This window comes from Gadus chalcogrammus, chromosome 21, assembly GCF_026213295.1.
Source record: "Gadus chalcogrammus isolate NIFS_2021 chromosome 21, NIFS_Gcha_1.0, whole genome shotgun sequence".
Classification (NCBI taxonomy): domain Eukaryota; kingdom Metazoa; phylum Chordata; class Actinopteri; order Gadiformes; family Gadidae; genus Gadus; species Gadus chalcogrammus.
The window spans coordinates 11,930,570-11,944,578 of NC_079432.1; the positions used below are offsets into that span (position 1 = coordinate 11,930,570).

The window sequence follows — 14,009 nt, forward strand, 5'->3', positions numbered from 1 at the left end:
TCTAACTTTATTACCACGTAAAAGATCAAACGAGCGGCACTTTTCCGGGTCATTACCATCGAATGCCACAGTTTGTAAAAAAGGTCAGCCCCATGGGAAATTACATTAAAATATCATCATGCACGACGTTACGCATTAGACTGAAACCAAGCCCATCAAGGAACAGAAATAAACAAAAAGAAAGCAATATGCTATATTCGGAAATGTAGATCTGCCCCAATTAAACAGCCCTACATGAAGACAGACCCACAGACACATAGAAGGAGTTACAGAGACATAGGGAGACAGGTGCAGAGACACCAAGGCACACACACAGGCGGGGTCTGACCTGCTGGCTGAGCCGGTCGTAGCGAGAGTTGAAGGCCTCGAGCTTCTCGCTAATGAGCTCGTCCAGGATGCCTCCGTCGATCAGCGTCTGCCCCAGCTCCCTGATCTGACTGCGGTTGTCCCCGGGGTGGCGCAGCACGCCCTCCAGGGACTGGACGAGAGACACAGAGGACCAGAGAGAGAGAGAGAGAGAGACAAGAGATGGAAACCGAGGGAGAGAGAGTCAGAGATGGGAACAGAGGGCGGGGAACAGAGAGAGAGACAGACACACAGAGAGACAGATGGAAATAAGGACAGAAAGACAGAGTGACGCAAAGATAACAAAAAAAAGAGATGGAGAGATGGGGACAGAGTCAAAGAGACAGAATCAGAGAAAGTGGGAGAGAGATGGAGACAAACAAAAAGAAAAAAAAAATTAAATATAGAAATTATCAAAAAAAATAACAAAAACATAACACCGCCTTTGTTTAACATCGGGGGAAGTAGAGGACATGTTAAAATATGACATACACACTGAAACACGTATTGAACGGTAGGGACATGCAACAACGTCCATAGCACAACTTATACACAGACCTCCCTGTTCCGTTAACCTCTCTGTGGGCTGAGCCAAAAAGGTACCAAGTTGAATAGAACCGTCCAAAAATATGATATGTGAATGCGGAAAGACAAGCGACAGGAACGCGATAACAGGCAGAACAACGGTCCTCAGATGATAACTTGAACAACTTTAAATAACGGATGGACCCAATCTGGCAATCCTTTAAAGGGCGAGAGAACAGAAAGGGTCTGACAGGAGCCAACCAACACACAAATCACAAGTGAGTGAGGGAGGAAGAGGTGGGGAGAGAAAGAGGGGGGGGGGGGGAGTAAGAGAGGGGGTCAAAGAGAGAGAAGTGGGGAGGGAGAGAGAGCAGGGGGGGGAGACTATGTTCCCATCAGAAGATAGTAATTGTTTATGCAGCAGGGTCATAAAATAGACATGGGTCATAAATCAGACAGAGATATGCAGTGGCCATGAGGCACGAGAGAGAGAGAGAGAGAGAGAGAGAGAGAGAGAGAGAGAGAGAGAGAGAGAGAGAGAGAGAGAGAGAGGAGAGAGAGAGAGAGAGAGAGAGAGAGAGAGAGAGAGAGAGAGAGAGAGAGAGAGAGAGAGAGAGAGAGAGAGAGAAGACAAGGAAGTAAAGAAATAGCCCAAGTGAAGGCGCAGGAGGAGGCAGGGAGCGTGGTGTGGGGGGCCAGGTGATGAGAGTGATTGTGACAGCCTGGCTGCGGGCCCTCGGCTGACATAGCAACCCAGAACAAGAAGAGGTCTGCCACTCACATGACACGTTCTTTCAGAATAAAAAGGGCTAGGAAATTCAAATCAGGGGCGCAACTATGCGCAAGAGCACCACATTTATGTGTAGGACAGTCTGTCCTTCGTAAGTGTCGGACACTTTCTGCACACATGAACGCCCTACATTGTGTGTGTGTGTGTGTGTGTGTGTGTGTGTGTGTGTGTGTGTGTGTGTGTGTGTGTGTGTGTGTGTGTGTGTGTGTGTGTGTGTGTGTGTGTGTGTGTGTGTGTGTGTGTGTGTGTGTGTGTGTGTGTGTGTGTGTGTGTGTGTCTCTGCGTGTGTGTGTGTATGTGAGCGTGCCTGCGTGTGAGCGTGTATGTATGTGTGTGCGTGCACACCTCCAGAGCTCGGTTGACAGCCTCGGTGCTCTCCGGGAGATCCTCAGTGGTCTGAAGGTTGGTCTCCAGGGTGCCCAGCCAGCTCTGCTCCATCTCCAGGTACTGGAGGAGCTCCATCCAACACGACCACACCTCCTGCGCAAGCGCACGCGCACACACACACACACACACGCACACGCACACACACACACACACACACACACGTTAATAAGTCCCATTTTGCAATTAGCTATCATAGGATGTCGACGTAAAGTGAAAACAGACTTTTTTTTTTGGTCACGGAAAACCTAATTACTTCTCCCCACGGAGAACCGAGCAAGAATCCTGGCATCTTCATCAGAACCATTGTCTGCATGCTGCGGTACAAAAAAGCACACACACCGAGTGCTTCTGATGCCAAGCGTGTAATTTAAAACAAGAGGGCCAAAGTGACCAAGATGTCCAGGGATAACAAACGTCAGCCAGTAAAAACCGCCAGTGACTATGACCTCAGGGGAAAAGGGCTGCATCATTAATAGCCGTGCCAGTGTGCCTGTCAGAGTGTGTGTGTGTGTGTGAGCGCTCCACGTGCACGTGCGTACAAACAGGCCGGATCATGTGCACTGCTGTCGCAGAGCATAAACACTGCGAGGCGAGCCACGTTCACACTTATAGCGACGCTTTAATGGAAGTCCAATGAATACAGTTTAAAGATAGAATTTGCAAACATATTTTACAAAGCACTGGGGATAACTTATTTATAATATGAGGCCAATGGTTGTCTAATAAAGAAGCTGAAACGAAAATACAAATAAAATTCCTTCTTGCCTGCACGACGAACCCTGTTCCTTTTATTCATATTATTTACTCATTATTCGCACAACAGATAACGCAGAACAGATCATCAGCAAGATGACCAAGACAAAGCCACTAACTCATGCTAATATGGCGTGCATATTGAAAGGTTTCAGAACAATTTAGTCACAGGGGGTTATTTCGCATTTAAAAACCCTCCGCCAAGACGTAACCTAGGCCAGATGTGGGAATCTGCATTTCAAACCTTTAAAGGTCTTACCAGCAGCCCTCTGAAACCCAATGACTTATCATAATTATAAAAAATAATTGGTGGTCCTTTTCAAACACAAACATACACATCTATGGTTACCTCCAATGTATGGCTCTTGCTCTTGAAGCGGTCACAGAGCTTGTGGTAGTTGGCCAGCACGCCGTCCAGCTCTGAGGTGAGCGCCTGTCCGCCTCCACCAGCAGGGGGCGACGTCCTGCTCACCAAGGCGTTGATGTTGTCCTTCAGGATCTTCACCCTCACCTCCTTCTGTAGCACGTCCTCTTTAGCCCTCTGTTACCGACACAGAGCAGGAGAGAGGTCACCTCAAACCCCCGCTGGGTGTTCTGCTGTATTACGCTCTAAAAGGGGTTTATTGCACTGTTTGTTCTGCAATAAGCCCTGTGAATCCCAGACATGGAAAGAGGGAGTGATGAATTCTCAGCGCCTGCATCCACACATTTGCCGGACTTTAACGATTGCTTGAGCAACCAAAGGCTGACTGAGTGCAATAATTCATGACGATATTTTTTATTTATTTTGAGCCAAACGTTTTTGCCCAACAGAATATTCCCCCTACACAACAGGGGGGTCAGCTCATACATCAGTAGTGTGGTAACCTGACATTGAGCATTTGAACGTAGGCCTTCACGGCCATTTAAAACCACTTCTACCCCTAATCCCTACAACTGAGCGAGGGAACAAACCACAAAAAAGTACAAGGGTTGCACCATCAAGCTTCTAATAAACAGCATCTGGACTGAGTTCAGAGCGACTATACAAAATCTAAAAGATTTCATGCAATTTCATCATCATCCTCCTCCTCCTCCTCCTCAAGAAAAACAGAACCAGCATGCGTTAGATGCCCCGCTAGCCCTCAGACCTTCATCTCGTCCAGCGCCGCCTCCAGCTCCTCCGGGTTCTTGTACTCAAAGTCCCGCATGAGGAACTCCTCGTCCACCTGGCCCATCCACTCCTGCATCTCCGCCAGGTCCTTGCTCAAGTTCACCTGCCTCTCCTGCCGCTCCGCCACGCGCTCCTGTTGGCTCAGCAGCTGTAGGGAGGGAGAAGGAGGAGAAGGAGGAGGTAGAGGAGGAGACGTCAACTCAGGAGCTTCGTCCCATGAGGGCCTGTGAAGCCCTTTGAGACTGATGAGAGGGTTTTCAAATAAAATGGACTGGACTTGTTACAGGGTTCGTTTCGCACCGCGTATGGCTTGCCAGTGTCTTTGTTTACCCCGAACGACATTGACTATCTAAACTCGTTATCTCGCTTTTAAAAGGATTGAATTATAAAGCAGTAGAAAACACTACAGTACACAGGGAATATCATTCATTAGGGAATCCAGACACTGAAAACAGTCGAAATATCGTGAATGGTTGTGAAGAAAACATTGTTGCACTTCATGCATGCACATAAAAATGTACCAAAGAATATACAAGAGTTTGACTGAAGTGCAGAAATCCTGCCCCTCTCCTCACCTGTTTGCTGAACACGTCCCACCTGGCCTGACACTGGTCCAGACTGTCCTGCCCCCAGCTGGTCAGACCAGGTACTGCCGCCCCTTGCACCGCGCACACATTCTCTCTCATCTGCTTCAACGAACTCTCCACTGACTCCATCTCATTCACATACTCCTGGAGGCCAGAGAGAGAGGACAACCCAACACATTCATCCAAATAAGGTAATGCACACAAAGGCCAACAGGGAAGCTCTTCATTCCACTCTAAATATTTTGTAAACAAATACTTCTATCCTCCTCTGACCTTGCATTGGTTCAGCTCTTCCTGTAGCCTCTCCGCCTCGCCCTGCTTTGTGGCGTCCTGTGACATCAGTTCCTGTACAGCGTCCAGCCATCGCTCCACCTCCACCATGCGCACCTTCAAAAGACATCCATCAGCATCACATATTGATAGTTTCATCAAGTAGAGCATAGCATCAAGGTAAAGTTGGAAAGAAACTTTTCATTACAAGGCAACTCAGACACTTTTGGAGGGGGAAGGGGGTAGTTCCTTTACCTGATTGTCCTTCAAACTTCCCAGGATGCACTGCAGCGTGCTCAGCTCATCCCTGGCCCTGGAGGACAGCTGACTCCATCGCTGGGCCACAGCTGGATCCGAGGCCTTTTGGGTTTGCTCTATCTCTAAACACAGCACCTGCAATGGTTCAACAATATGTTTCAACTGCAGGGGCACTTGTGCCCTTTGATACTTTAAACCGTATTTTTCTCTTGTTCACATTTCAGTACAGGAGTTGCAATCCAACTATTGTTCGGAATCGATTGTAAAATGGATTACAAAAAAAAGCAACACATTTCATGCATTTGACCCGGCATAAACAACATGTTCTCAAAACTTGCAGGCAACACAGTCATCCAATGAAGGTGCCCTCGAGCCAAACGCTGTGAACGAGTCACGGCGTACTGATGCTGCAGCCAGCATGGAGCTCTGCTCTTGTTGTGTAGACGTGTTGCTGACTGACTGCCTGCCTGCCTGCCTGGCTGGCTGCATCTCCAGGAAGGGAGGGAGAGGAGCCATGCGGTGGGCTCTGCCACAAGGCCTGTAGGCACCGTGCCCAGAATGTGCCAAGCCCCTACTGTGCCAAAGGCCCCCCCCCACGCCCCCACGCCTCCACCCCTCCGGCACCGGGCCCTATCGGCCAAGATAACAAGGCCCGGGATCGACCCACATTCCACTGGAGGAGGCACAAGTGTGTGCAAACGCACGCATTGCCCATACACACACACGCGTGCCCCGCATACACTCACATACCGACTTACACACACACACACACACACACACACAGATGATTCCTCCTACTCTGTGGTTGGATACACTGCTAGGGGGAAGTTACTGTGAGAATAGGGCCCATTGTGTTCTGTGAAAAAGCATACACAAGTATGCACAACCTGTCCACCCACACACACACACACACACACACAGACGATCACACACACACACACACACACACAGACACACACTCAGATGCTTGCGTCCCGGAAAGTGGCTGCAATGGAAACCTTTGTCCCAGCTCAGATGTCTACGGGCTAACCGGAACACAGGGGGACTCGTGTGAAAACAGTCAAGACAAGCGCTTCTCATCACATCCCAGAATGCACTGCAGTACCACATGTATTCCAGAGGAACAGGGGCAGGCTTTTGACACGCCCCAGCAGCATCATCCCCCACAATGCATCACTCACCTGCGCCCGCTCCACCGCGCTCTGAGTGGTGGGGATGTCGGTGACGCCGTCTTTGAGCGTGCCCAGTCGCTCTTCCAGGGCCTCCACGGGGTCCTCCTCCGCCTGTCTGAGCAGAGCTTGGAGCCCTGCCAGGGGGGGGGGGGGGTAAGGGGAGGTTGGGGGGGGGGGGGGGTTGAGTGAGGTGTAGAGCACGCTTAATTAGTAAGAGGACGATATTTTGTTTAGCAGTCGAGGCTGCCAGCAGGGGGCAGTACTGTGCTCTGGAATTCCCTCTGAGCACAGGGCACCGCGTGTGTGTGTGTGTCTATGAGCATTTCGGTGTGTGTGTGTGTGTGTGAGAGGGAGAGAGAGCATATATTTGGCCTGTTTGACAAGTCCTGTCTCATCTAAGAGGGCCATAGATAAGTTCTTATAACCAGCGCTGGCCCATCCATTTCAGCAGCTTTCAAACACCCGGCTAAAGCAAAACACATTGGTGGGCAGACCCCACTTCTCCAGCTCCAAGTCTTTAAAGTCAGAAGGCCTCCACCCTTGGCCAAGCTGAATAAGGTCCTATTCATTGGATTATTTATGAATAATAGTGCCTTTCTGCTACTAGACCTCCGTTTGTGTGTATTTTTCAATTTTTATGTTCTTTCTTTTGTCAGGCGATATGATCGTTACATATTCTGCTTTGTTGAGTGAGAGCCAGAGCCAAAGACTTGAGCACCGACAAAATAGGGTTCCCGGTTCCTCATTAAACCCTTAGTTATAAAAAAGAAAAAGACACACACACACACACACACACACACACACACACACACACACACACACACACACACACACACACACACACACACACACACACACACACACACACACACACACACACACACACACACACACACACACACACACACTTCTCAGATCTCCCTTTACAAAAAGGGAGATTTTTGTAAGACAGGAACAGGCATATATATTCCACAAGAGAAAAAACAATGACAGCTTGTTTTCCCCTGAACTTCTTCCCCTCAGTATTAGTTCCACGAGACAGCACTGGCACTGAGACAGGATCCTGAACTTAAAACACACACGGTTTGTTTACATGAGGTTGTAGGAGCCATATAAGGGCACCATCCATTACCCGCCGCTCGCCAAAGGCTCCAGATAAACTCTGCTGTCAATTTCCAACGACTCCACGCTTACGAATTGGAATCGGTGGATCTCAACAATAAACCACTCGAGATTGCTCGGAGGGCTTTCTGCTCCGTGTTAAAACCAGGTGGTTCATCTGGGCTTTTATGCACCTCTAGCACGCAGAAGGGGGTGTGCAAGGTTTTATGCGTTGAAGATGTTTTTCTGGCCGCTACCTTGGTCCAGGTCCTGCTCTCTGCGGCGTAGCTGCTGGAGGGTGGAGGAGTGGTGGGCCGACACCACCACCGATGTGTCTCTGAGTGCGGGCGTGGCCCCCAGAGAGCCCGCCTCTGCAGACAGCTGCTCCAATCGCGCGCCGAGCTCGCCGACCTGTCCCAATCGGGACTGAGGGAGACAGTGATGGAGGTGAGGGGAGTAAAAACAGCAATTGGGACTCTTACTTATTTTTATCCTTACGTGTGCAATTGTAATTTAGTGCCAGAGCCCCGTCCGGAGGACTGACCTGACACTCTTCGTGGAGAAGATTGAGCCCTTCCTGATCGGGGGGCTCCCGGCCGGCGGCCCCTGTGGTCCTCAGCCAGCCGTCCTGCTCCCCCAGGGCCCCGTCCACCAGCGCCAGGGCCTCCCCCAGCTCCCCCAGCCTGCTCTGGACCCGCACCCGCTCCCTGGCCGCCTGGAGCTCCCGGGAGCAGGCGTCCCGCTGGGCCTGGAGCAGGTCCACGTCCGAGCGCAGGGAGTCGGCGCTCGCGCCCTCTGTGGTGGACAGAGAGGGACAAGTGAGACGGACACACAGAAACTTTTTAGAATAGTGCTGTGATTTTTCTGTTTATGCGTTTGAACTGATAATTGTTGCGTGTTCGCACGCTCGAGGGAGCCTGAAAGCGGTCGGAGGCCATTAATGGCTGCCACTGCTTTGTTGTTGTTTTCATGGGCACCATGGCAACACACAGCGCTTTTGAAACTCGGTGGAATGACCCCACGGAGAGAATGACGGACAGGATGAAAACAAGGACGGATATAACCACTTCACTCACTAATTCAATAATGCTCATCGTTCTACTAAACGTTTATTTCTCTAAATTTCAAATCCACTTAAATATAGTCCAGCCCCCAGAACCTCATGGTATGAATGTAAACAAAAAGCTACCAATACACCAAGTACAACAAGAGTGTTTGAGCAAGATGGAACAGTACTGTCCCTCCAGCCTTGGCTGCCTCCCCAACAGAGTAAACACATAACACCTCAAGAGCTGCTTTATTTCACAGGGCAGTCATGTGATGTCAGCAACCTTGCTGCTTGTCAGCTTTTACCACCTTACCTGCACATGTGCATGCACGTGCACGCACACACACACACACGCACGCACACGCACGCACACGCGCGCACACACATGCGCCTGCGCGCACACGCGCCTGCGCACACACGCGCGCACACATGCGCCTGCGCGCACACGCGCCTGCGCACACGCGCACATGTCAAGTTTATTAGCAAACACAATTGAATGCCAGTAATAATGGGCTGGCTTATTAAAAAATCAGCAGCAATGGAAAAGCAGTAAAAAATTATATATATATCTTCACAAGACAAAGTCAATTAATAGTGGAGTGGAAGATGGATAATGGCCAACTGTCAATATCTAGCAGGAACAGCTAAGCGTCTGCATGGACCAGGTCTGTAATCATCTCGCTCTCCCTGGAGGGCCAAGACTCCATCGGACTCCTTAAATGGCAGTCGGGCACCAAAAGGAAGAAAAAAGGAATCTCTCTTTGGCGTCCTACCTCTTTCCAGCTGGTCTACCAGGCGCCGCCCCTCATGAGTCACTTGGCCAATCAGAGCCTCCTTGGAGGCCAACTGCAGCTCCAGAGACTGTTGATTAGACAACAGAGACTAACGTCGAACACAATACTTTAGAGTTACTAACAGTATTATTCCATCTCATGATAACGTTGAGCCCCACATGCAATATATCTCTTTCTTAAACATTTTGCTTGCATTACTTTTAAATGAGAGCTCCCTGTTTAACCCGGGCGGTGGCTGTACCTTCATGTCGCCGTGCAGCTCTGCGGGGTCGCCCGGCGCACTGGTGTGCACACACCCCAGCGTCTGGGCGGAGGAGGTCCACGTTGTCATCCAGCTCAGCAGAGCAGACAGGTTACCTTCCAGCCTACCGGGGACAGCGACGGGGTGGGACAGAAGGGTACATCGTAAGCAGGTTGTCTCGGTGCTCAGACAGCGGATGAGGTGTGTGTGAGTGAATGAGTGTGTGAGTGAGTGTGTGTGCAAGTCATGAATAATGAATGAGAACAAGACCAGACATAACATGTAGCTAACCTAATTACTTAATTTACAGATTATTTACTTTCATCTTAATTATTTATTTAGCTACCTACATTACAGCATACCCAAATTAAACATCTCTCACCTAATGACAACACCCAGCCATCTCTAACCTAATACCTTAACTTTTCCATCTGTAACCTAATGTCTAAACCAAAACCTTCCTTACCTTAAACCTTAGGTAAGGTAACCCCAGCTCTAACCCCAGCTGTTTAGAGCTGGCTAGAGCTTAACCAGCTCTAACCTAATGGCTAAACTATACCATCCCTACCTAATACCTAACCTTAACCATCTCTAACCTAATTCCCAAATGTAAAAGCTACAACATGTAACATTGACACAGAGCATTTAAAAGAGGTATTTATGTCCAAATTCAGAGTACAGGAAGAGTTCTCTCTGCCCGCCCCCTCCTCCCCGGGCTAGGAGCCCACGTGTGTGTCCGGGTTGAGGACACTGAACGACGAGTCCTGCACATCAATATATTTGGAGAGGTGTGAAATTATTTTATCTTGCGATGACAAGCCGTGTAGAATCAATACGTTTGCAATTTATTTATTCTTTGCAAAATGTAAACCAGGTGACGTGAAAACCTTTCACATGCGACTCAAAGATGAACCCGTGTCTCAGCGCGGCGGACGAGGGCGATGCTTTTAAGCTGGGTAGAATCGAGCAGACTCTCGGGTGACCCAGTTTGTTCGATGACTGCAACACGCCGAGTTTGAGTTCCAATTTGTTCATGTCTGGCAACTCGGGGTACTAATAATAACACGCAGGGCAAAACAAAAACAAAAACAAACATTCTGGACCGGAACAGAAATTTCAAAGGGGAACATGCTGAGTGCAGCTTTGTTGTTGGCGAAGCCAGTAATTCGACTTAGCATATTTCCTTCATCTCCGGTGAAATATCATGGTCATTAGTTGATTAAGTACAGTCAATTTGTTATACATTGTAGCATTAACCATCCCTAAGCCAAAACCCAATTATCCATACATTACCGGGCTTAATGCTGTAGAATGCTCCATTAATTTGAATGGGCCTTCCGAACGTTTCAATTATTTTTGCATAATTGACCATTGCTAAGCATAATTGACCGCCGTCAAAGAAAGTGGATTTTTTGCCTCTGATTCACGCCTTACGTAGTACCTCACAAGTAGTCTGGTAACTTATCAACCCCAGGGTATTCTGTTGCCAACCGTCGTCAGCTGAGCTGAAGCGTTCAACGTCTTTGGCTAACTATTTCTCTACTGAGCAACACTATGAATGGTACAAAATAGATTGTAAAAAGTGTGAAGATATCTTTTTCGTTTTGGCAAGTAGCCATGAAATAAGCGGGGTTATGTATAGAACGCTGGTAATTTTTCTAAATGAATCCCCTTCAGGGCGAAGCAAGACGGTTCGCCCTGTCTGGGCTTACATTCCCGATAGTGACCGGTGTTTATACAATATCCCTTACGTAACCTAATACCTAAACTTGTGTCTTACTTGCTTTTTGCTTTGTGGACAGCTGGTTTGAAACTCTTGTCTGTCTGTGTGTGTCTGTGTGTGCGTCTGTGTGTGGGTCTGTGTGTGCATGTCTGTGTGTCTGTGTGGTGTGGTGTGGAGCATGTGAGCGTGCGTTTCTTACTCCAGTCTGTCTTCCACATCGGTCTCCATCATTCTTTTCTTAGCGGGCTGGGCTGAGTCCTGGTCGACAAACGAGGATGATGATGATGATGATGATGCTGCAGCCATGGCAACCGTATCCACAACGTTCTGTCCTTCCACCTCAGTCCCCCCGGAGCTGGCCACGGCCTCCATTACCTAGGGAAGGGGTGTGAGAAAACAGGACATAACAAAACGCACCAAGATTAACCAAGAATCAAGCAGGTCAGTGCATGATGAAGACATCACGTATAACCAGGGTTGGAGCATAAATCAATATTAATATCTACCGCGATAAAATCAGCTGTGATAATGGTGTTCTATTTCATTCCTACTCCATCCGGACTTCATAGAACCGTAGTTACATACGTAACTATAGATGAATCTTTTTTAAATACATTATTGTGTGTGTGTGTGTGTGTGGATGATGGCTGGTTTAATCAGCCTCATCCGGCAGAGTCTGATTGGACTCTGGGGCTGGGTGAGACTGCACACCTGTTGCAAATTGAGTAATCAGTGTGCAACAGGTTCAACCAGCCGTCAGCACACGCGGTCAGGGAGCTCCCCGGATGGCAGCAGAGCACCCTTGCCATGTTCATTAACATGACTAACAATAAACCGGATTTAAAACCACCACCCCTGTGACCTACGTTCAGAGGTGCCCAAAATAACTCACCTAGGTGGAGTGGAGTTAAAGACTAACCCTAACCCAAATAATAAACATTTAACAGCATCAGTCACAGCATCAGTCACTCTGATCAGTCACGCCCCTCCCACTCAGAACAACTTTCAACTACCACCTGTGTGGAGTAGAGAACTAGAAAACCCCTTCTGAAAGTTTCATCCAATCGCAAATGAGGCTTTTCAGTAGAATAGGGGAAAAAAGGCGTGATTCCAAGAAAAATGATTGGGACGGCTGGATCCAAAATTGCTGTTCCATTCACACACACACACACACACACACACACACACACACACACACACACACACACACACACACACACACACACACACACACACACACACACACACACACACACACACACACACACACACACACACACACACACACACACACACACCTGGAAGGAGCAGTCCTCCAGCGTCTGCTCCAGCGTCTGGACCAGGCTGTCCCATCTCAGGGTCAGGTCTTCGGTGGTCCCCTGGATGGTGGCCCCGGCGGCGGGGCTCCGCAGCAGCGACTCCACGTCCTGCCCGGCCTCAGACAGCTGGTCCAGGGTCTGCCGCTTCAGCTCCATGTCCTCCTTCAGGCTCTGGAGCACAAGGGGTACGACACAGGGCTCAACACTCAAGACTAGGGTGGGGTGGGTTCCCTCTACACCACTGGTTCCGGTCCTTTGACTTGAGGTGGACCGTCATGAAGACGCTTCAACTGAAACGCAAACGGCAAACCAGAGATACATACACGGATGATAAAAGAGTGCCAGTTTATACTGGAAGAAGGTCGTGGGCTTTGGGAAACAGGGGAGAGAAAAAGTGGTCAGCGCTGCTTATGTATATATATTTAGTAACCACAAATCAACACAAAACGTCGATGGTACCCCACGACAATAAATAACAAGATGGAATGAAAAAAAGCATTATTTGTGAAATGCCATGTATCTACAAATTTTTGAACTGATTGTAAAGGTGTCTTTTTCCAGATTAATAGTTAGGTAAACCTTACAAAACTTCTAAGTAGAGGTATGAGTCAATGGTTAATTTTCAAACGTTGTTTTATTCAAGTTTAACAGATGATATATCTGATATATCTGATTGTTAAATGTAATTCGCTAGAGCTTGACCTTTTAAAAAGCAAGCCAACGCTGTAAGAAGCACTAAGAAGGGATGTCTTGTCTTGTATCATAAACTATACGTGTATTTCCTTTGGTGTATACCATTCAACGTCAATAGCTCCTTACCGCTAGCCTCCTCACGTTGGCGTTCATCTCACTGTGGTCCTTGAAGCTGCTGGTCTGGACATCACCCAATGCTTGCTCTTTTTCCGTCAGCCATGCGCTGAAGAAGCTCTGAGAGAAGAGAGAGGGGAGATCATCAAAACACGAGCAGTCCCATCCGTCATGAACATCATCACCAGTGAATGGAAAGTTAGAAGTTCACTTTTATGAGGCTGACTTCTTTCAAAGTACAAAGTCCATTAAATTACAAAAGAGTGGAATGGATGTCGACCGCCATCGAGTTTGAACGGCATTCAATCAGTGAGAGGGAAAGATTAAAGATGTTCAAAAGCTGAGCTGTCGTCCAAGATTTTGATTGAATGCACGTTAGGTGGCTCCATCACCTTGCTCCATGCATGCGGACGAGGACTCGAGTGCTGCCTTTAAGGAGGATGATAATGCTATAGCATTTTTTTTATAATAATGAAAGTGCAATAGTTGGATAGGATTAATCCATCATCATAGAGAAATTAAAAGGGAGTGCGTGAGTTTGCGTGCGTGTGCGCATGTGTGTGTGCGCATGTGTGTGTGCGTGTACCTGGTCTTCCAGGAGCTGCTGCCACACCAGAAGTACCTCTTGCAGCTTGTGCCAGCGCTCCTCGGTCCAGCGGCACACGGCCGCCCAGCGCTCCCCGAGGGTCTGACCACAGAAACACAGCAGGTCAGGGCCACAGGTAGGGTGTGGGTA

At 48.6% G+C, this 14,009-nt stretch overlaps 1 protein-coding gene across 3 annotated transcripts in view; it reads right to left on the reverse strand.

Moving 5' to 3' along the window:
- Positions 1–205: 205 nt before the first annotated feature.
- The window catches only part of LOC130374575 (utrophin-like), a 47,146-nt gene continuing 33,342 nt past the window's right edge, over positions 206–14,009 (reverse strand). For all 3 annotated transcript variants that reach the window (XM_056581410.1, XM_056581409.1, XM_056581411.1), the window contains 16 exons: positions 13,860–13,961; positions 13,286–13,393; positions 12,446–12,637; positions 11,347–11,522; positions 9,425–9,548; positions 9,163–9,250; positions 7,886–8,136; positions 7,599–7,767; positions 6,250–6,374; positions 5,066–5,203; positions 4,814–4,927; positions 4,529–4,684; positions 3,931–4,101; positions 3,150–3,341; positions 2,006–2,140; positions 206–478 (listed from right to left, as the gene is read on the reverse strand). In XM_056581410.1, coding sequence (XP_056437385.1) covers positions 221–478; positions 2,006–2,140; positions 3,150–3,341; positions 3,931–4,101; positions 4,529–4,684; positions 4,814–4,927; positions 5,066–5,203; positions 6,250–6,374; positions 7,599–7,767; positions 7,886–8,136; positions 9,163–9,250; positions 9,425–9,548; positions 11,347–11,522; positions 12,446–12,637; positions 13,286–13,393; positions 13,860–13,961 — 2,499 coding nt within the window. In that variant the 3' untranslated portion in view covers positions 206–220. The remainder of the gene's footprint in view (positions 479–2,005; positions 2,141–3,149; positions 3,342–3,930; positions 4,102–4,528; positions 4,685–4,813; positions 4,928–5,065; positions 5,204–6,249; positions 6,375–7,598; positions 7,768–7,885; positions 8,137–9,162; positions 9,251–9,424; positions 9,549–11,346; positions 11,523–12,445; positions 12,638–13,285; positions 13,394–13,859; positions 13,962–14,009) is intronic.